Raw genomic sequence first — 23,753 nt, 5'->3', positions numbered from 1 at the left:
CCAGAGCCTGTGCTCCGCAACGGGAGAGGCCACAACAGAGGGAGGCCCGCATACCACCAAAAAAAAAAAAAAAAAAAAAATGCTGAAGACTGTCATTCATTAGCTTTTGTATAAATTAGAGCATATTCAAATTATCCCTATAATAACATTTTTTCACAGTCTTGTGTTCGAGGATAAGTGGGCAGCTAGATCTAGTGGTCCCAGTAGTTGAATGTAAATTTCTCTATGCCACCAGGAATTACCTGCAGCACATGAGGATAAACTTGCTGGTGTACTGTTAAGAGGAGTGATTACAAATTAATTTAGTGTTCTACTTCAACATAAAATTGAGGAGTTGCTGCTTTTTTGGTAGTGGTGATATTGGTTATTGTTTTGGTCTAAATCTGTATTTTACCCATGGTATATCCGTTAAGAGTATAAGCTTTGGAGTCAATTAAACTAGTTCAAATCCTGGCTCTAACATCTACACATCATGTTGCTTTGGATAAAGTTACTCAGCCTCCCTTTCTTCCATTATAAAATGTTGACAATAGTTCCTAACTCTTGGAATTTTCGTGAAGATTAAATGAGTTAATATTCATTCAGTGATTAGAATGGGGCGTGGCACATAGTAAAGGGCCTAGTACATGTCATATATTATTATCATTTCTACTGTTATTATTTCTACAATATGGTCTGTATATGAATATTATCCATCAAGAATTTTCAGGTAGAGAAAAGTTGGAAAACATTGTTCTAGTCTCCAAATAGGAACCATGTTTGTTTAGTATAGTGGGTCTTATAAGAAAGCTATTTTTAGATAATGATGATGGCTGTTTCTTTCCCTGTAGCATCTGTAATCAGTACAGCATTGTTGCAGACAAAGTCAGTGAGATTCCTGTCAACACTGGGGAGCTAGTATTCCTCATTGAATTCTTAAAGAAATCCAGCGATGTCACCGTGTTCAAACTCAGGAGGCAACTTAGAGATGCAGCTGAACGGCTAAAGTTCCTGATGGACTATGCAGACTTGCCCCGTAAGTCCAATGTCATGTGTGTACATGCAACTGTATGTGTATATTTATATTTTTAGGGATAAGGAGCCAGGGGAAGGACAGTTAGCAATTCTACCACTAAATATCAGTATCGGGAGAGCAACTTTTCAAGTGTGTCCATATAGTAGAGGCACTAATTCCACACCAGAATTTGAATCAAAGAGTATCTTACTGTTAGACAAAAAGAAGAAATATCTAGGGACTTGACTGGTTCTTAGATGCCTGTCTTTGCATCTTGTGCCTGGTGTTCCTGGAAAAGTCACTTTCAAATGCAGAGTCCTTGTATAAGTGGGTAGGTTGCATTCATCTATAATCTAAATACAATCCCACCTCTGAGGAGGCCAGGGCACTTTCCTTCATGCTCCTGCATATATTAAAAGGAAAGAAATGATCAGGGCCCCTTCAAGGCTTATTGAGCCAAGTTAGGACTCAATAAGGACCTAACTTTGTAAGGACCAGGTTCTGAAGGAAAAACTAATATGCCCTCTACAAGCCAAGTTTCAGACCCTTTTTCCATCTGGAAATACCTGTGAATTACCTGGTGTTCACAATGTTTAGGGGGGATGGTTATGGAAGATAGGGATAGGGACTGGGAGTGAAAAGTGGTCCACCATAACCATCCACCTGCACATTCATGAGCTGTGCTCTTGACCATGTGAACACACACTGGACTCTCTCACTGTGGTCTCTGCCTCCTAAATTCCCAAGGGTACAGAGGGAACCCAGGGCATTTTAACTGACCAGAACCATAGATGGGTAGGGCATCTGGCATTGATATTACCACTGACCTTTAACCAAAAGGGAGACTGAAACTCAGATGAGGTGAAATAGTTTAAAGAATAGTACTGAACTTCAACCTAGGTTTCTACTCAGACCTAGCCTGGGAAGATAATGAAGCACAGTGGTTAGAACATAGGCTTTGGAGTTGGTTAGACTTAGACCTGGGTTTGAAATCTGCTCTGCTGTCTCCTACTGGTGTGACCTTGACCGCTTGGCTTAACTTTGTTTCCCATCTGTGAAAACGAGGATGATAATACCGTCTACCTTCTAGCCTGGCCTGTGGAAAGTGTTCAATAAATGTTGGCTATCATTCATCAGTAATGGGCCCATTCATTAACTGCCACCCCCATACTCACTTCTGTTGACCTCTTGTTCTGCTGAATTAATTCCCTGCGAGTTGACCTATGCTGAGCATTGTCCTAGAACAGACTGTGTGTGTTTTGCAGAAGAGGATATCAAACTGAACAGTACTCTGTTCCTCTGGCCAGACCAGATTGAAGATATCTTTGAAAACAGCCGAAACCTTCTCCTTAGCAAGAGGGATCAGGCAGAGATGGACCTCATTAAAAGGTACAGGGAAAGTCTGAGGTTGTTTTAGACATAATACCCAGCTTCATAACATGCTACATGTTCCTGGTTCTGTCTAGAGCCACCCCACCCAGCAGTGTGTGGGTGAAGTCACAAGACAATTGGTGGAGAAGGAATTTCTTTTTGCTTCCCATTGAAGTATGTTCTCTTTAAGCCTGCTTCACTGTGGTGATGCCGGCCAACGCCTTCTCTCCCTTCCTTGAACAATTGGAATTTAGTGGTGCAGAGAGAAAAACACAGAAATAGTAACATGTAATAACAGCCTCACAATAATAATAGCAAAATTGTCAGCCTTACATTGGAGACTACAGATATGTGAGATATCAAGATAGGATAATAAAGACATGGTTGGAGGCTGAGAAATGGCCTGTTTTGCAGCTGGTCTCATTCAGTGCTAATGTGCCTGTAATCATTTATTCATTGAGTATTTATTATGGATTTTTACTATGTGCTATGCTCTATTCTAGACACATAGTGTATTTGACTGCTAAATAAATATTTTAATGCAGTGACAAAGAAAATATTGCACACTGAAAAAGTCAGACAATATCAAGTGAAGTGGGCCAAGTACCACGTATATGGTAAAGACACACCTGTGTGCATGTGCGCACGTGCACACACAAACACACACATCCCAGCTTGTAACACTTTGTTTAGGAACTGCAGATTCATACCAGTTACCATCCCCATCACACATGAAACTCCCACTACCCAACTTTAGGTTCCATAATCCCTGCAAATACTCATGAGAAAGGAAAAGGGTAGATAAAAGCAGGGATTTCTACACAGAATGGGAGTTTGGGCTGAAGGATAAACCCACTTAGTTGCCACCTTCAAAATATGACTTAGGTCTGTTGCCCAGAAAAGCAACAACAACAAACAAAAGATGTGTGTGTGCGAGTATTTGTTTCTTCCTACAGCCTTCTCCTTCCGCTACCTAAATGGCTACTGTCCCCAGAACCCAGAATTTAGCTCAATGAGTAGAACTGATTTCTTATAACTAATAGATTTTTATTTTTAGAACAGTTTTAGGTTCACAAAAAAATTGAGCACAAAGTATAGGATCCCTCTATACCCCCTCACCCCTTACACACAGCCTCACCCATGGAACTGAGTTTTGATGCCTCACCAAGAAGCAGAACCATTTTGTAAGTTAGATGAACAGGAGCAAATTTCTTCATCTTTTTGAGCCTCAGTGTCCTCATCTGGAAAATGGGATAGTAGAACCAATCTCAGATCATCTCATTTTATGAGAGGTGTCATTGTATTGAAGGATGAAATGAAATGGTCTGAAGTGGCACCTAGGTGGTGTCCAGCACATGACAGGCATTCAAGAGTGGTCAGCTTCTTTTGCACTTAAACAATGTCTTCTTTGGGGAGACAATGCTTCTTAACTTCCAAACCACTACCTTGTGAGCGTACTTCTAGAACATTACTGTAAGGCCATTTACAGTAACTGTTGAAGTTAAGAGGAGTGAGGGGTGTCTCCTGAAGAAATGAGAACAGGTGTCCTCTCTGATAAGAGGAGAGTGCCAAGCTTCTTCTTCTTGGAGGGGCAACTCTAGCTTGACCCCATCAACTGGTCCCTGAGCTCTCAACCACAGAACTCAGCAGAGGAGCTGCTCTAGGGAATACCTGCAGCCCTGGGCTCAGCCCTCTCTTTGGTGAAGTCTTAAACTTGCTGTCCATCATTTTTGCATAAATCCTGAGAAAAACCTTTGAGGAGGGCTTAACAATATTCATTTATTCATTCATCTTCTGTGGAAACAATCCCATTCCCTCTCTAAGAGACTTGACCTTATTTTTCCAGACCACGATAAGTTTTTGGCTTCAGTGCTTATTTTTCTCCACTTGCTGTCCCCACTCCCTCTCCCAATTTCTTTTCCACCTTTCCTCTGTCCACTCCATGCCTGGCTGGCTGATACCTGCAGTCTGTAGCCTCTGGCTCCCGTGTCTATTGGATCCAGACAGGACCAGGCCAGTGGAGAGCACTCAGGAGGTTAGAGGGTGACTGCTGGGCTTCTTCCCCTCTCCCTCCCTGTTTGTTCCTGGGGCTCTGGCCAGTAGCTGCCTCCCTCCTGGATGACAATTCTTGCTCCTCCGTGGTTCCAGTTCTCATTGTCCCCTCAGCCCTAGGGATCATAATGGCTTCCCTCTGAGGCTAGTCTCTGGGTGCTTCACTCTCCCCTCTTTGTTCCTTTAACCCTACCCACATCTCACCTCTGTAAGTAGTCCCTTAATTAAAGTCTCTTTCTTTGAACATCAGAGTGAATTCTATTTCCCGCCAGAATTCTGACCAATCCACCATTTTAAAATTCTTGCATTATTCTCCCATAGACTCCAGGTGGTCCCACGAATAGAACTCAATTTACTTAACTGAATTTCCTGAGTATCTACTATTTACTAATGACATACATTTATATATGTATATATTATGGGCATGAAAGCACTTTAGAAACTGTAATGTGCTAAGCAATTATAAAAAATTAAAAACAGTACAAACTGTCAGTTATAAAGTATGTTACAGGGATGTAATGCACAGCACAAGGAATAGAGTCAATATTTTATAATAACTTTGTATGGTGTGTAATCCATAAAAATATCAGATCACTGTGTTATACACCTGAGACAAATATATCAATAATATTGTTAGTCAACTATACATCAATAAAATTTTTAAAAAGAAATTTAAAACAATAATAATCATAATATTTTACAATAATCACTGAGTTTGTATACTATTTCCCTCTGGGAAGAATTCAAGAGTGCTTTTATCAGAGATTTATCTTTGTGTGTGTGTCTGTGTTTGGAGCCTCAAGAAGAATCTTAACGATGTGAAAAGGCACCCAGCAGCACCTAATTGTGTAGATAACAGGAGAATCAGCTTTCCCCTCATTTTGTTCCAGTCAGTGGTAGGTTCCACGGGCCTGGAAGTGATCTGGAATATACATGATGGACATCTCAGGAATGTGAGCTGCTCTTTGCCATAAGAGTGCATCTTCTGGGAAGAAAGAAAGGTGCCTTAGGGGGAGTACCCAGATTGTGTTCTGGGATCCAGATAGAGCACAGTGCCTTGCAAATAGCAGGTGCTTACTCTTTTGATGAATGAATGAATGAGTGAATGAATGAGACTTTCTTCCAGTAAGGATATTCTCTAAAATTAATACCTACCAGAGTCTAAAATCAGAGATTATTACAAAACAAAACAAAAATCTGAGAAGAAGCAGGCTGTCTCTCATAGCACTTATGTTCTCTATCTCTGAATCCTTAAGACTGGTGAAAAACAATCGGGAAAGAGAGGGTGGCAGTGGCCTCCTTGCCCAGTTTTCTCTTGGGCTCCTGTCTCCATTCCTCTTCTCTGAGGATACAGAGAACAAAAGGGGCATGGGAGATGGAAGATAAAGCAGATAAATACGGAAGCTATATGAAGGAAAAGAACAGGGTAACAGAGCACAGTGATTGCATTCAATGGGCAAGTCAGGGAAGGGCTCATGTAAATAAGACTTGAAGGATGAGAAGGATCCCATCAAGGGAAGATGTGGGGAGGGAGAGAGTAGAAGGGGGTCCTGTCCAGGCATCGAGCATAGTGTGAGCAATGGCTCCACCATGGGAATACCTTTGCCTAAGAAGGAGAGTAGCTATAAAAGGAGGCTGAAGAGTTAGAGGAGCACGTCCTTGAAGTAGTGGTAATGAGTTTGGGTTCCTTATTAAGTATGGTAGAAAGTCACTGATGGTTTTTAATCTGGGGACCAAAATGATCTAATTAAATTTTTCTTTTATGGTTTGTTTACTTGAATCAGAATTCAAAAATGTCTACAGCATTGCTGTAGACATGTCTCTTAGATTTCTTTTTATCTGTAGGTCCCCCCTCCATCTCCTTTGTTTTTTTCCTTGTAATTTATTTACTGAAGAAACCAAGTCTTTTGTCCCTAGATCTAGACTTTCCTGATTGTACCTCTGTGGTGTCATTTAATATGTTCCTCTGTGCTCTGTATTTCCTATAAAATTTTAATAACTGATTTAAATCCTGTTACTAATCTTTGTCCCTGATCTCCTGTGCTAATAGGTAGCAAAGAAAATTTTAAGTTTGTCTGTGGGCAAGAGTACTGCATGCAAATATGATGAAAAAGAAAACGGAGTCAGCCATATTAATATCAGATAGAGTCAAAGTCAAGGCAAAAACATTAGTGATTCAAACATGGTTACTTAGGTGGGTGAAATAATGTTAAAGCAGTCATCAACCCTTTTATATCAAATAATCAATCAATTAAAAATAAATGAAGTGAAACTTGAATAAGGAGATAATGAAAGTAAATAATTAAGAACCTTAATTTGTTGGATATGTATCAAACCTTCTACTCTACAATGGAAAAAACTATTCTTAAATGTCCTTAGGGGACTTCCCTGGTGGCACAGTGGTTAAGAATCTGCCTGCCAATGCAGGAACACGGGTTTGATCCCTGGTCCGGGGATATCCCACATGCTGTGGAACAACTAAGCCCGCGCACCACAGCTACTGAGCCTGCGCTCTAGAGCCTGCAAGCTGCAACTACTGAGCCCGCATGCCACAACTACTGAAGCCCGCATGCCTAGAACCCATGCTTTGCAACAAGAGAAGCCACTGCAACGAGAAGCCTGCGCACTGCAACGAAGAGTAGCCCCTGCTCGCTGCAGCTAGAGAAAGCCCACACGTGGCAACGAAGACCCAACACAGCCAAAAATAAATAAATAAATAAATTTATTTTTTAAAATGTCCTTAGAACATTTACAAAAATTGACCATATTTTAGGAACCCCTCCCCAAGAGAAAATATTTAAAGAAGCAGAAACAATATTGGCCATACTCTGTTATAATAGTGTGTATTAGTTATCTATTTCTGCATGACAAATCATTCTGAAAAATAGCAACTTAAAACAACAAACATTCATTATCTCACAGTTTCTGTGGGTCAGAAATCTAGGTGCAGCTTAGAGTATACCTCTGGCTCAAGGTCTCTTACGAAGATGCAGTCAGAATGTCAGCCAAGGCTGCAGTCTCATCTTAGGGCTCAACTGGGTGAGGATCTACATCCAGGCTCACTCACATGATTGTTAGTAGGATTCAGCTCCCCATAAGCTGTTGGTCAGAAACTTCCCTTTATTCCTTGCTATATGGACCTCTCCATAGAGTAGCTCGTAACATGGCAGCTGGCTTCCTTCAGAGAGAGAGAAAGAGGGAGAGAGAGGGAGAGAGACAGAAAGTCACAGTCTCTTTGTAACCTAATCTTGGGAGTAATATCCCATCACTTTTGCCATATTCTTTGTTAGAAGTGAGTTACTAGGTCTAGCCCAACTCAAAAGGAGACAGTTACAGAAGGATATGAAGTACCAGGAGGTGTGGCCCTTTGGGGACCTTACCAGAGGCTGCTTACCACACAGTGCAATTAGAAATAAAACCCAAATCAAACCATTGAAAATTAACTCTCTTAAATTACTTTTAAGAAAAAAAGAACATCAAAACTGCCATAACAGAATTAAGTGTTCTTAAGATAATAGCCAAATTTATGGTATGCTACTATAGCTGTTCTGAATGGCAAATTCCCTTATTCATTCAATGAGTATTGATTGTTTTATGCCAGACACTCTTCTAAGTGCTGGAGATACAAAAAGGCATTAAGGAGATTAAAACTGCATTGATAGAGTTTAAATTCTAGTGAATGAGACTAAACATTTTGATAGTGATTATTATGTACCAGGCTTAATTCTGAGCATTTTGTATATGTTAGCTTATTGAATACTAAAGTAGGTACTTTATCCATCCCTGTTTTCTTTAGCTGAGGCATACAGAGGTTAAAGGACTTGATCAAGGTCACATAGCTACTGTGTTGCAATGTAGGGACTTGAACCTAACCTGTCCAGCTCTAGAACCTGTCCACTTAACACTGTGTTAATCTACCTCATTAGGAAAAGGGAGAAGTAAATTTGAGAACTGCTTTGTTGATAATATGGATGAAGTAGATAAATCTCTGGAAAAGTCTTCCCTGATCACTCTAGCTAAAGTAGCCCTTCACTTGCATCCACTAGGCACTCTGCCCTGTTCTATTTTCTTCAGAACATTTATCACTATCAGAAATGTCTTATTTCATTTTTATCTATGTATGGATTTATCCATCCATCCATCTGTCCTTCCATTCATCCATTCATTCATCCATCCATATATGTTTACTGTCTGGGTTTCCCCAAACTAAAATACAAGCTCCATGAGGGTAGGGAGCTTCATAGTGTACTTCACAAATATGTTCCTGCTGCCTAGAGAACTTCTTGATATTAGGCACTTAATGATAAATACCTAATGGATAAATGAATAATATGTATATACATAAATTTTACACATGTATATATTATATAGCATATGTATTATATATTTTTGATATATATTTACCTATATGAGAAACATCTGGAAATATTTAACCACCATAGGTTCAAAGCAGCTGTCTCTGGGAGGTGGGATTACAAATTATATATAATAACATATATTTATAACTTTTACATATATTGTATCAGAAGATCAGATTCTCCCCAGGCTTGAATTGGGTGAGCAATGCTGATAAATGGAAAGGCCAAATGTGATTGGGCTGTCTTTACTTTCAGATGCTCAGAATTTGAGGCAAAACTTGAGGGCTACAACAAGGAACTGGAAGGTTTTAGGAAACGTGAAGTGAAGACTACAGAAGAAATGAAGAGCAGTGTTGAAAAGCTTAATGAGCTTTCAAAGAATCTAGATCAAGCACTGGTGGAATTTGAGGTTTGGGGTCTTGGGATGGGGACTTATGACTGTACTGTATGACTGGACTTATGACTGTACTGTATGACTGTACTGTATGACTTATGACTGTACTGCTCTGTTGGTTCTGGCCCTTGGTTTTGTGTTTTCCTAACATCACCTGTCAGGTGGATAGTATTAGTTGATTGACCAGTTCTTTCATTGGTGCTTTAGACTACCTTTTTCCACACCCCTACATTATACCAGCTTTTTTGTTAGTCACTGAGTATACAAAGAAGAATTATAATGGAATAATTGCTCACATGTATTGAGCATGTATTATGTGCACAATGTGCAAAGGACTTCATATGTGATATATCACTTCATATCCATAATAAGCCTTTGTGGTAGGTACTGTATCTTCATTTATCCCTATTTAAAATGGGAGAACTAAGTCTTGGAGGAGCTAAGTAACTTGCCCTGAAGTTCACTAGTAAGTTCTTTAATCATTAAAGTTCTTACCTTTGAGGCAATTCAGCACAAGAAGGCAACATTGTGTTAACAGTTTCATATGTACTTTAAAGTACATATGAAAATTGGGAAAATGGGGATATGAATATGATACAGTTGGAGCCAAGGTGATGGAGCAAGTGGCAAATTATCATAAAGTTTCCCCCAGCTAGATCTCAGCTGCCATGGCCCTCAGAGGTAGCACAGGGACATTCTTGCTTGAGTTCATGCCTTATTTTCCTGTCTTACTCTCCAGATGAACAAGCATCTTCCTCAACTTGGTTTTCAAAGCACTGGGGAACTTGCCATGGTGGCTTCTAGGGTTCAGGAGAACCACCCACTCAATAAACAGCATCCCCTTTTGCCCTGCAGTTGATCAATAAGGAGGAGGAGCTGTTGGAAAAGGAGAAGAGTAGCTTCCCTCTTCTACAAACCGTGATGACCAACAAAGTACCTTACGAGCAGCTGTGGGTGACAGCCTACGAGTTCAGCATCAGGTCGGAGGAATGGATGAATGGTATACCGCATTCTCACTCTGCTGGGTCAGGATGGTGATGGGGTAGCAGATTCAACCCAGCCAGTTCTGAAATAAGATTGGGACCTCAGATTCTGGCTAGACTTTTTATCATATTCTCATACTCTGGATTAAGGCAACCATAGTTAAATTTTTCTGATGTGATAATGATGGAAGGTGGGGATCAAAGTGCCAGATCTATTGCCAGGGTAAAATAGAATAGGCAGCCACCCACAGCCATGGGTTGGGTAGTGACTCAGAGAGGCAGGTGGTGGGAGAATAAGGTGGCAGTTCCCCCATTACGCTGATGCAAGGAAGGCCAGAGTGCCATAGATATCTGTAAACTACCTCTTTTACTATAGATCCTGGACGCTAGAGAGAGATTGAGGTGGTAGAGTCAACAGGACTTAATGATTGATCTGATATGGGGCAGGGAGCAGTGAGGGAGAGGAAAGCACCTAGGGTGAATTCTAGATTATTAGCTCAGGCAGTCTGGTGGATAATGCCATCACTGAATAAGAGAAATGACAGATTTGTTGGGAAGAAAACATCAGCTTGAATACACTGAGTTAGGTGTCTGCAAACATCCAAATGGGAATATTAATTAGCAGTTCAGTATATCAGTCTGGATTGAAGTTATAGTTGGGGTGGGATTTATATTGGGGAATAATTGATATGTAAGAGTACAATTAAAAACCATCAATGACATCACCTGGGTAGAGTATTTAGGAGCAGAGGACAAAATCTGAGACCTCCAGGGTTGAGCCTTTAGCTTACTTCCAGTGCTTCAATATTTTTTTAAATTAATTAATTAATTTATTTATTTTTGGCTGCATTGGGTCTTCGTTGTTCCACACGGGCTTTTCTCTAGTGCAGTGAGCAGGGGCTACTCTTTGTTGCGGTGCATGGGCTTCTCATTGCGGTGGCTTCTCTTGTTGCGGAGCACGGGCTCTTGGCATGCGGGCTTCAGTAGTTGTGGCACACAGGCTCAGTAGTTGTGGCTCGCGGGCTCTAGCGTGCAGACTCAGTAGTTGTGGTGCACAGGCTTAGTTGTTCCACAGCATGTGGAATCTCCCCGGATCAGGGCTTGAACCCATGTCCCCTGCATTTGCAAGTGGATTCTTAACCACTGTGCCACCAGGGAAGTCCAGTGCTTTGATATTATAAGAACAACTGTGATGAACATCTTTGTTGCCAATTTTCAGTAAACAGTAATGATCATTTTCTTAGGATAAATTACCAAAAGTGAAACGGCTAGATCAAAGGGATGTAATAAAAATTATTAGGATTTTAGAAAATGCTTTTGTTATTGGTATTGCCTTCCAGAAAAGTTACATGTTTTAATTTATTATTCTTCTAGCAGTATTTGAGGGCCCATTCCTCATACCCTCAACAAACTTGGGAAGTAATAGCTTTAAGAACTTTTTTTGCTCATTTGATGTTTAAAGTGGTATTTTCTTTTTCACAACTTTTAAGTATGCTTTTTCATTATTAAAAAGCATTCTTGGGGCTTCCCTGGTGGTCCAGTGGTTAAGAGTCTGCACTTCCACTGCAGGGGGTGGGGCACGGGTTCCATCCCTGGCTGGGGAACTAAGATCCTGCATGCCATGCAGCCAAAAAAAAAAAAAATTGGTTAGTTGAATTCCTTACTTTATAAAAGGCTATTCATTTGCTCTCCCACTTTTTCTCTATTACTAAACCACCTTATTTAAATAATTTTCCGTTTTGAGTAATATTTTTATTGATGCTTTTTATTTTTTGAAGTACTCGATCATGTCTATACACTTAAGATATTTTACCTTATTTATCACTTTCACACCCCTTTTAAAATTCACTTTTCTGTGTTGACTAGCACCTCCAAATTAAACAGTAGTAATAATGGTACCTTTGTCTTATTCCTGATTTTTTTTTTTTTTTTTTTCGTTATGCGGGCCTTTCACTGCTGTGGCCTCTCCCGCTGCGGAGCACAGGCTCCAGACGCGCAAGCCCAGCGGCCATGGCTCACGGGCCCAGCCGCTCCGCGGCACGTGGGATCCTCCCGGACCGGGGCACGAACCCGCGTCCCCTGCATCGGCAGGCGGACTCTCAACCACTGCGCCACCAGGGAAGCCCCATCCCACAGCTTTTGATGTTAATTTTTATTTTCATTTAGCTCAAAATATTTTTAAATTTATCTTGATATTTCTTCTTTGACTCATGTGTTGTTAAGAAGTATGTAGCTTAATTTCCAAGTATTTTGGGATTTTTCCAGCTGTCTTTCTGTTAATAGAGTTATGAGAATAAAAAATTCTTGCCTTGTTTCTGATCTTAGGGAGAAAGTATTCCATCTTTCACGGTTAAGTATAATGGGGGTTTTTGCTTTTATTTTTTTAAACCACTTTTTTGGTATGATTAGCATATAAAAAGCTGTATATATTTAATATATACAAAACTGTAATGTCAGTGTAGATTTTTATAGGGTGCCCTTTATCAGATTGAGGAAGTTCTCTTGTATTCCTAGTTTGTTTATAGATTTTTATCATGAATGGAATTTGGATTTCATCAAATGCTTTTGCTGCATCAATTTACATTATGTGATTTTCCTTTTTTCGACTGTTAATATGGTATATTACATTGCTTGATTTTCAAATATTAAATCCACCTTGCATTCCACCAATAAACCCCACGTGGACATGGTGTATTATTCTTTTTATCTATTGTATAGAAGTCATACATATTTCTTTTCTTCTTTTTAAAAAATTTTAATATTTTATTACTTAACAAAAAATGTTAGGTTGATAAAGCATGTTATTAATTAATGAAGCTATATGAATGAATCTATTTTTAGTCTTGGCAGCCCTGAAAGAAAAGTGTTTTTGAGTTAATTAGCAACATCATAATGCAAGAGTTAATACTAATTGGAAATAACAAAGGGGAAGGAAGCAGCAGCATGGAAAGACTGAATGTGAAAACCCAAATGCTAAAAGATACCTGTAAAAGAAAAGGAGGAGAAGAGAATGAATGTTTTGGTGAAGTGTTTTTTCTTTTTTTATAAATGAGGTGTCATTTTCTGTTTTAAAGGTAATCTATTTTTAAATAATTTCAAACTTACATAAAAGCTGTCAGAACTGGACAGTTAACTCCTATGTCCCTATTCATTCACATTCCCCAGTTGTTAATATTTCACAGCATTTGTGAAGCACCTTTTGATACTTCTATAATAGCATCTATAACATACTAACAGTTGATTCCGAAACTACTCTTGCATTGTGTGCCAGGCAATATGTTAGCCACTTTACTTATCTCATGTAGTTTTTACAGTCACCCTCCAAGGTATCCAGTATTACCCCTGTGTCACAAGTGAGACTGCTGAGGCTTAGAAAAGTTCAGTCAGTGTCTCCAAGGCTTCACTGGCTAAATAGAGGTTTCAGACCCAACTCTAAAGCCTGTGCTTGTTCCAATATCCATACCGTAGACACAGTTCTAAATTCAGGGAGCTAAAGGTACATGTGACTAACACTACTTGGTGATCTGACCTTTCCCTCACCCCATCTTTTTTATTTCAGGACCGCTCTTTTTACTGAATGCTGAGGAAATCGCGGAGAAAATAGGGAATATGTGGAGGACGATATATAAATTGACCAAGACCTTAGCTGACGTGCCTGCACCCAGGCGCTTAGCAGAGAATGTGAAAATCAAGATTGATAAATTCAAGCAGCACATCCCTATCCTCAGCATTTCCTGCAACCCAGGAATGAAAGACCGGCACTGGCAGCAGGTCCCTGTCACTGCCCACCCCCAGCCAGCCCAGCCCATCCCTGGTCCTGGTAGCCCTTTGGAAGGCAGAAACCATTAATGGGTCAAGCTTCTTCTTTCTAAAAGGAGAATCTGCTTGAGGCCAAGGGAGTAGTAAAGGGGGTGATAGCCTTTTGAAGGAAGGGAATAACTTCCTGCCTCTCCACATGAACAGGCTGATCCTTTTCTTTGGGGACCCCATTGCTGGTGGTTGAGTGTTGTTCTAGCCGGTGGCCACAGAGGCTCTCCTAATCTGCTTTCCTAAGCACATGGCTGTTCAGCATCCTAAAAGGTGATTAGGGTGTTGAATTACAATGGAAGGGGCCTGGATTTGTTCCTTAACCTAGGCTACACAAAAGAGAAAGTCACATTTATCCCTGGGCGCTCCTAACAATGCCAGATGATTCCTACTTCAGCTTCCTCAACCAGCAGGCTATGTTCAGAAGTAATTTTGCACTCTTTTCAGCCCTTTGAGTCTATAAATGAGAATAATAAATATTCTCCCTAAAAATGATGGGATTTTTATAAGCAACCAAGTGTGAGGGTGATAAATGTAGTATGAATACTAAACAGAAGAAAGAAAACTCACTGTGTTTCTAAAATAATTGTCACATTCAAGAGCTAGCAATGGCCTTGAAACATCTTCTACCAGGGAATTGCTCTGGGTGGAGGTGAGGAAGAGACTGGCTCTCCGTAGGCAAATTGCTCTCTGACTGGGCCTGAAATTCTCTCTCCGGGAACCATGCACAAGACTGAGGACATTGTCTATAGAAGGACTCAGTCTGAGAGCATAACCATTAGGAGTACTTTGATCTCCCTGGGACAACAGAGATCCTGATACATGAGAGATTCAAGATTTTTCTGTAGAGAGGAGCTGCTTTCAATTTCCCAGAAAGCCTTGAAATTTGCTTAAAGACTTAAGCAAAGATGTAAAGAAGTCAGAGCAAAGTTCATCTGGTAGACTTTGGGTCTTGAACTGCCCCAGCAGAGGGATCTGCACAGCGGCACTCATAGGGTGCCTCTCCCTGCGGATCTAGCCTGACTAGAACTTTGACCATTTAGAGTTAGGTAGACAGGTGCCCTCCAGCAGTGCTAGGTCTCTCCATGAGATGACATTATAGAAAGTGCCCTCATCAATGGCATTTAAACAGTGCTCTAGGGGTGCTCAGAAAGTCATCCCCTCCGTCTGGTGCTCCCCCTGTGATGACAGGGTTCTCACCCATGGGTACTTTGAAACTCCCAACCATTCCTAGACATTAATAATTCTCATTTATAGGCCACTTAGATGGACAGATTGGGGAAAAAAATTCCCAGGAATTAAAATAATAGTAACAATAATAGCTAAAGTGTATTGAGTACCAACTTTGTACTGGGTACTGTTATATACTTTATGCGGATTCTCTCATTTCATCCTCCGAAAAATCCTTTGATGTAGGGACAATAAATTGTCACGTGGCCAGTGAGGAGTGGGGAAGAGAATTGGAATCTAGGTGTTTTTGACTCAGCCTTGATGTGTGAAAAGGGGGCAAGAAATATCAGGTCAGAGAGAGGGAGTGGACAGTAGGGGGCAGTGAGCTATAGATAAAAATGGAATGTGCTATATTCCACTTACTATAGGCAAGAGGTAAGGTGGCTCCTGAGTAAAGAGCACCTACAGTGGAATCTCAATGGGCTAAACAGTTGAAGATAAGCTCAGAAAGGACAAAGGCCACAAGGTACCCCCCTCAGGGTTGCCCCCACTCAGAGCCCATTTCTGCCTGTACTGTAGGTCACACAACAAGCCCGCCCAGTGACGGCCCCAGGCTTGGGGAAGCATTCTCAGTTCTAATGCCTAACTCAGGAGATCCTTGTGCACAGATTTGGCTCTGGCAGGGGGGTTCTGTAGGCTAAACCCCCTGTAGCTCTCAAGACTACAAAATGGATCTTCTGTGGTCATGAGGTGGTTGTGTTGAGTTTTCTGACCATTTCTCAGAACTTAAGCAGGAAAGGCTAGTCTCCGTATTTGAGACATAGACTTTATTGCTACTGTGGTGTAAAACAGGATGGAACAAGGTAACACTGTGCTGATATGTACCAAAGCTGGCCTCTAGGACACTGCTGCCCAGTGGAAATATACTATGAACATATGTATAATTTTAAAGTTTCTAGTAGCCACATTTTTTAAAGTATAAACAAGGTGAAATAAACCTTGTTTATGAATGAACCTTGTATGAACAAATTTAACCAAACATATCTAAATCACTATCAGTTCAATAAGTAATCAATATAAAAATGTTAATGTGATCTTTTACATTACAGTTTTCATACTAAGTCTTTGAAATATGGTGTGCTTTTACCTACAGCACGTTTTGATATGGACTAGTTGCATTTCAAGTTCTCAATAGCTACAAGGGGTTAGTGGCTACATATTGGACAGCATAACTTCAGTTTCTTAGAATTAGACCAGATGCCTGTTAATCTCTATAATTAACAAAAGTGATTTAAAAAATAAAACTACAAATCTCTGAGTCCTTCAATAGGCCAAGTATTTACTCTGCCAAGTGCTTTACACAGTTATGTCATTTAATCCTAGAGATAGTTAGTGTGTTGTTCTAAGCCATACTTGCAGGTATTAGAGAATAAATGAGAGCCTTGGGCCACCAGGAATAATTGTGCAGTTTATGCTCTAGGGAATGCTATTTTTGTGCACTACAGTGGGAATTGTACTTTCTAGAGATATGCAGTATATAATCTGCACAGTTATACATAGAAGACCTGCAGGAGACACTAGCATATGATGGATGAGAGCTTTGGAGTCAGAATCAGATACAAGTCCCAATTCTGCAATGGCTGTTATGGTCTATTACCTAGATGATCATAAACTTAATTTCTTTGTCTCAGTTTCCTTGTATGTAAAATGGGAGTAATAATATACCAGTACCTTCCTCACCATGTTGGGAGAATGAAATAAGTACATAAAGCTCTTAAAACCAGCCTACCACAAAATAAGCCCTCAATAAATGTTAATTACTTTTATTATTTCCATTACCTCAGTGGTCCTCCAGGTGACCTCAGAACCCAGATTGGAATCTGTTTGAATTAGCTGGTTCACTCATGCTTTCACTCCACAAGTGCTTATTGTTGCCTACTGCATATCAGTAGCCCCAGGGACACAGGGCTGAATAAGACAGAACATGATGGGACTTTCATGTCTCTTCCTGCTCTGACATTCTTTAGTCCTGCTGGAGCTGGACAGAGACAAAACTGGGCAGTAGGTGAGGTTTTTTACAGAGCCTCGTTCCCGTTAACCCCTGTGCTCTTCTTGAGCACACATAACCCTCGTACTGCCCAGATCTCTCAGTCCCGGAGAAAAATGTTCAAAGCCATCAGAGACTTCATCAAAGACCTTTCACAGGGATATTTTCACTTCAAAGATAAGGTTGGGGTAATATTTACACCAAGGGAACGGGCACAGGTGCTAACATTTCCAACAAGTTAGCACACTGGGTTGGAAAGAAAGATTTTGGTGGGGGGAGTCCTTCCTCCTTCCCAACATCCTCAGATCATAGGATTTGGGAATCCACCTGTCCCATTTACTCATGACTTCCTCCTTTTATTCAGCAAATGCTTACAGCAGCTTCTGTCATGGACCAGGTTTTACAGTCAGCCCTGGGAGCACAAAAACAAAACCAGACCTGGTTGTGAGGCTGTAAGGTGCCCACACGTTTGCATTATGCCAATTCCTGGTGGGAGAACAACCCCCAGCAAACCAGACACAATGCAGGGTGGGCCCTAGGCCACCGCCCAAAACCTTACACCTGCGCTGTCCAATTCAGTAGCCACTAGCTACACGTAGCTATTTAAATATAAATTAAGTAAAATTAAATAAAATTTGAAAATCAGTTACTCAGTCACACTAGCCACCTTTCCAGTGCTCAACAGCTGAATGTGACTGGTGGCTCCTGCACAAGACAGCACAGATGTAGAACATTTCAGTCATCACAGAAAGTCTACTGGACAACACTACCTTGGACAATACACACTTGTTTTTCTCTTTGCAGATTAGTGAGATTGTCGGCTATGAAATAAAGCCCACTGAAACGACTTGCCTCTCAAATATGCTGGAATTTGGATTTGGAAAATTCATTGAAAAGTAAGGCTTCTCCCTTCAGAAAGTTTTTTCGTCAAAGTATCTATAAATTCTCACAGTTGTATGACTGAATGGCCTCATAGCAGGCTGCTTTTCTCATTCTGGTTTAGGGTAACCTCTACTTCAGCTGACTAGCTGCTGGTGAAGCTTTCATTTCCAGCTGCAGAGTTGATGTCAGATTATGACTAGAAAATTGAGTCAGAGATTTTATTTCAAAAAGAAATTTTTTAAAATAGTTCTCTGAACCTGAGCTCCAAGCCCAGCTCTCAGTGACTTTGGGCAAAACCATTTCACCTTTCTGGGCCTCAGTTTCTTCCTCTTTAAACAAACAACAGCAACAAACAGGAGTGGCTCTCTGAGCTCTAAAATTTCATGAAATATGTTCAAATGAGAGATCTCTTCACTTGCTTTCTCTCCTTCTCCAAATGCCCCTGGAGTTCATATGTGAGAATTTGTACTATTTGAACTGCTGTTTTTAGGACCAGAGATTCTCAGGATGCTGTTTGTTTTTCCACACTTCCTTCAGGGTGACGCATAGGGAGATGTATTGCTAAGACTAGAGACCCTGTTAGGCAACTGGGTTTGGTTCTCACTCAACACGTGAAGTTCTCAGACTGTGACCCCAGACCAGAGGCATCAGCATCACCTGGGAACTTGTTAGAAATGCACATTCTCAGGCCCCACCCCAATCTGCTGAATCAGAAATTCAGGGGATTGAAAGCTGAAATCTGGGTTTAAACAAATCCTCCATATCAGCGCTGTTCAGCGCAGGAGCCACCAGCCACGTGTGGCTACTCAGCCTTTGAAATGTAGCTATTCTGAATTTGATGTGCTGAATGTGTAAAATATAGGCTGGATTTCAAAGACTTATTAAGGAGGGAAAAAAAGCAAAATATCTAATTATTTTAAATATTGATTGTATGTTGAAATGATAATATTTTGGATTTATTGAGTTAAATAAAATAGTTTCTTTTTACTTGTGTTAAATTGGCTACCAGAAACTTTGAAATGACATATGTGGCTCCGGTTATATTTCGAATAGACAGCGCTGCTCTAGGCAGCAATGATGCCTGCTAGAGTTTGAAAGCCCTTCCTTTATACTGGGGCAGAGCAAGCACCTAATCTAAGGTCCTTCCAGGCCCCCAAATCTGTCTGCCACCTGAATACTCTGATGACCCCCAATACCACCACTACTGTCCTTCTTTAAGAAGCAGGTCTACAGAGACAGGCTTTTATTTTATTTTTTTAAATTTTTATTGGAGTATAGCTGATTTACAATGTTGTGTTACTTTCTGCTGTACAGCAAAGTGAATCAGTTATACATATACATGTATCCATACTTTTTTAGATTCTGCATAGGCCATTACAGAATATTGAGTAGAGTTCCCTGTGCTATACAGTAGGTCCTTATTAGTTATCTATTTTATATATAGTGGTGTGTATATGTCAATCCCAGTATCCCAATTTATCCCTCCTCCCCTTTCCCCCCTGGTAAACATAAGGTTGTTTTCTACATCTGTGACTCTATTTCTGTTTTGTTAATAAGTTCGTTTGTGCCATTTTTTAAAATTCCACATATAAGTGATATCATACAAGACACATGCATTTTTACCAGGTTTATGTTATTTTATTAAAGGGCCTCAGTTTCCCCAATAAGATGTTCCCAAGAAATACCAGCTCTAGAACACTTATGCTGCACTGAGCATTTTATATGAATTAACCAACTTATCCATCACAATACCCTAATATTCTAGCTAATTTTATGCACATTTTACAGATGAGGAAATAAATTGATTAGAGAGATTAAGCAAATATCCAGAGGTCACAAGAACCAAGACCCGAGCCCAGGCTAACTAACTTCAGAGCCTTAACCATTACCCTTTACTGCCTGAAAAGATAAACCCATCAAAGGAGACAGAGACTGAGCAGATACACAGCACACTGCCATGCTTCATGCCTACGTGCTCAGCTGTGACAAATCTAGAAGTGGTGTTTCCTTGGCCAAGTTGTTTACCTCTATGTGCCCAGTCTCCTTATCTGTGAAATAAAAAATGGAAATAATAATAGTAGCTAGGTGATTGGAGTTATTGTGAGGATTATGAGATAAGGCATGTAACCTGAACTGATTTAACGTCTAAGTTCTCAGCTGCTACCTATTAGTGAAATGTGATGTTCCTTGTATCCCACTATCCCGTAGTTACGGCAGTTTTATCACAGCCCACGGTTGGTGCGCATCTTGAGTACATTTGGATAAGGTCAACTCAATATACTTCATGGACTCCCAACCTCATTAATTCCTCCCCTGTGCAATTATTTGCATAATTATAAGTCATAAGGCACATTACAAGCATTTTATCATATTTAATTATACCACCAATGCTTGATATGAGCAGATGGGGACTGAAAGCCTGTCAAGTGACTTGGTCATGGCCACACCGCCAGCCTGTTTGTCTCATACTCATCTGGATTGGCTCCTGCCTTTATTGTTCTCTATATGCACGCTCATTTTGGTTGTCTCCCAAGAAGGCCACATTTAGAGTAAAGACCATGCTGCTGAGGTGCTGCTCAGTCATTGTCTGGCGTTATCCGTGCCTCTTCTACCTCCCTACATGAGGCTAGATGAGGGTTTTCAGCTCTATTTAGTTGAGCTGTTTGGCTGACCAAACAGAATTTGAGCAATTCTTTTGCTCCTCTGACAAAGAGAGAGAAGAAGGCACATAGTAGGGCGGAAGAAACACCAGATTAGGAGTCAGAGCAGCTGGTTCTGGCACTCCCCAGCTGTGTGTGTGGCTTTGGACATGTCACTTGCTTCCTCTGGGCTTCAGTTTCCTGACGTGTACGTAAAGACCAGATGGTCGAGGATACAATGAAAGACAGTGCTGAGGCAGAAAGAATAATCCCTCCTTTTCCCTCCAAAACCTTTGCTTCCCAATTTTTTAGCCACGCCTGCATTTAGTACCCAGCTCTCCTGTGGAAACAAGAAGAAAGGAATTCATCTTCCCCTTCTCTCCCTCCCTCCCCCTTTCTATAGAACAGAGGGGCTGTAGATGGATGGACCCAGTGCATCAGGAAAATAGCAGGTGTTTTTTTAAAAGGTAGGGACAGGGAGTGGGAAAAAAGCCATCATATAAATTAACAGAAGGTCTAAGACCTGAATAAGAAGTCAATAATAATTCTGAAGTAAATAGGAATAATAAGGAGTAAATGAAAATGGAAAAAGGAAGTCTTGTTTTAATGGCCTTAAAACAGTTGTTCTCAACTGGGGGTATCCACCCCCAGGGGACACTTGGCAACATCTGGAGACATTTTTGGTTGGCACAGCTGGCAAGAGGTGGCGGCTGGGGGAGTCAGCTACTGGCGTCTAGTCGATTGAGGCCAAGGATGCTGCTAAGCCTCCTGCAGTGCACAGGACAGCTCCTCACACCAAAGAACTATCCAACCTGTATTAGTTTTCTAGGGCTGCTATAACAAATACCATAGGCTTAAGCAACAGAAATTTATTTTCTCACAATTCTGGAGGTTGGAAGTCCAAGGTCAAGGTTTTCAGGGGGTTGATTTCTTCTGAGGCCTCTCTCCTTGACTTGCAGATGGCTGCCTTCTCCTTGTGTCCTCACATGGTCTTCCCTCTGTGCGTATCTGTGTCTTAATCTCCTCTTCTTATAAGGACACCAGTTACATTGGATTAGGACCCACCCTAATGACCTCATTTTAACTTAACTACCTCTTTAAAGACCCTGTGTCCAAATAGGGTACCTCACATTCTGAGGTACTGCTGGTTAGGACTTCAACATACGATTTTTGGAGGGATACAATTCAGCACATAACACAGCCCAAAAAGTCACTAGTGCCAAGTGTAAAGAAACCCTGGAGATAGCTGGTAAATATTAGAGTAGGATGGTAAACATTTTAGTAAAATTAAAGGCTTTTTAAATTTCTCTAATGCCTGAGCTGAAATTCCTCCTTTGATGTGTTTTGAGACCTCCTCTGTTGACGTTACTGTTGCTGTGTTCTCTCTTTAGACTGGAGCCCATTGGTGCAGCTGCCAGCAAGGAATACTCTCTGGAGAAAAACTTGGAGAAAATGAAGTTAGCCTGGTTTAACATGACGTTCAACTTCATGAAGTACAGGGACACCGTGAGTCTCAGTCCAACTGTTCGGCCCCCTGAGAGCAGCCCATTTATTATGTAGTAAATTACAGAAGGGATTTGTTTCAGAACTGCAACAGAACTCAAAGAAGAAGGATCTCTAACTAATCTGTTTTAAAATTTTTTATTGAGATATAATTGACATATAACATCGTGTAAGTTTACAGTGTACCGTGTGTTGATGTAATACTTTGACGTACTGCAGTATGATTACCACCCTAGCTAACACCTCTATCACCTCACATAATTATCCTTCCTTTTTTTGTGGTAGGATAATTAAGGTCTAGTCTCTTAGCAGCGTTGAAGTTTTTAATACAATATTGTTGTCTATAATCACTATGCCGTTGCATCAGATTGTTTCCTCCTGTCCGCCTTCCTGTGCCAGTCAGCCTTCCTCACAGACACCATGGAGGGATGCATTTTCAAATGAGAAGGCCTTTTGATTCAGAGCAACAAGATTTCTGTTGAAAAGGAGCTGAGCAAGCCTCCTGAATTAGCATCTCCCTGGGAGGGCACCCCAGGTCCCTCAGAAGTATACCTGAGGTAGACAATACTTAGCACTTCTCCAGTGTTATTATATTAAGTGCAGAAATCACCTGAGAATCTTTCTAAAGTGCAGGTTCTGATTCAGCAGGTTTCGGCTGGGGCCTGAGGTTCTGCAGTTCCAACAAGCTCCCAGATAATACTGAAGCTGTGGTCTCTGGACCACATTTTGAAGAGCAATGCTGTAGACTTTCTTGTCACTGGCACTTGTAGAAAACATACAAGTTCACAGAGTGCCTGTGGAGGTACATAAACCTGAAGGGTTTGCTCAGCCATCTCCGGGGTCTGGCTTGCTCTTGGGATGGGCCATGGATAGGAGGACTTGCTGCTTGGGTGAGCTGTACATCATGGAGGCAACAGGCAGAAACTCACATACTGCAGGCAGTCACCTCTTAAACCGGTGCATTTCAACACTGGTACACTTCTGTTCACTCAGTTCCAACGTGTGTGTGTTTGGGGTAGGTGGCTGGAGTTCCCACACCACCGTGCAATTCTCTGACACCAGCTGGGTGCCTTGCAATTCCACTCAACTCTGACACTATCTACCTGGAGACAGCATCAGATCCCACAGGGTAAGGGCTCAGTCCAACAAGACTGTGAACCCCCTCACCCCCCTTCAGATGCCAGTCTCAAGCCCCGAGTATCACCTGTGCTTCTGACCGACCAGCTATAGATTGGAGGTCCCAACGACACCCTCCTTGGGTTCAATTAATTTGTTAGAACTCAGAGAAACAGTTTACTTACTAGATCACTGGATTGTTATAAAAGGATATAGGACCCAGGAACAGCCAGATGGAATGCCTATGGGGAAGTGGTGTGGAGCTTCCATGCTCTCTCTGAGCATGACACTGTCCCCATATCTCTACATGTTCACCAACTCAGAAGCTCTCTGAACCCTCTCCTTTTGTGTTTTTTATTTTATTTTATTTTTTTTTAACATCTTTTATTTATTTATTTATTTATTTTGTGGTACGTGGGCCTCTCACTGCTGTGGCC

At 41.0% G+C, this 23,753-nt stretch overlaps 1 protein-coding gene across 28 annotated transcripts in view; it reads left to right on the top strand.

The window, feature by feature from the left end:
• The window catches only part of DNAH3 (dynein axonemal heavy chain 3), a 249,724-nt gene that overhangs the window by 51,446 nt on the left and 174,525 nt on the right, over nucleotides 1–23,753 (top strand). For 27 of the 28 annotated variants that reach the window (XM_028498493.2, XM_055090018.1, XM_028498501.2 and 24 more), the window contains 7 exons: nucleotides 831–1,015; nucleotides 2,260–2,383; nucleotides 9,031–9,184; nucleotides 10,025–10,169; nucleotides 13,712–13,923; nucleotides 17,981–18,072; nucleotides 22,089–22,203. In XM_028498493.2, the coding sequence (XP_028354294.1) occupies nucleotides 831–1,015; nucleotides 2,260–2,383; nucleotides 9,031–9,184; nucleotides 10,025–10,169; nucleotides 13,712–13,923; nucleotides 17,981–18,072; nucleotides 22,089–22,203 (1,027 nt within the window). The remainder of the gene's footprint in view (nucleotides 1–830; nucleotides 1,016–2,259; nucleotides 2,384–9,030; nucleotides 9,185–10,024; nucleotides 10,170–13,711; nucleotides 13,924–17,980; nucleotides 18,073–22,088; nucleotides 22,204–23,753) is intronic. The other variant, XM_028498494.2, reaches the window with a different exon arrangement.

The sequence above is a fragment of the Physeter macrocephalus genome, chromosome 14 (genome assembly GCF_002837175.3).
Source record: "Physeter macrocephalus isolate SW-GA chromosome 14, ASM283717v5, whole genome shotgun sequence".
NCBI classification, from domain to species: domain Eukaryota; kingdom Metazoa; phylum Chordata; class Mammalia; order Artiodactyla; family Physeteridae; genus Physeter; species Physeter macrocephalus.
Note: the sequence above shows the minus strand (reverse complement) of the source record. Positions and strands in the feature narration are given on the sequence as shown.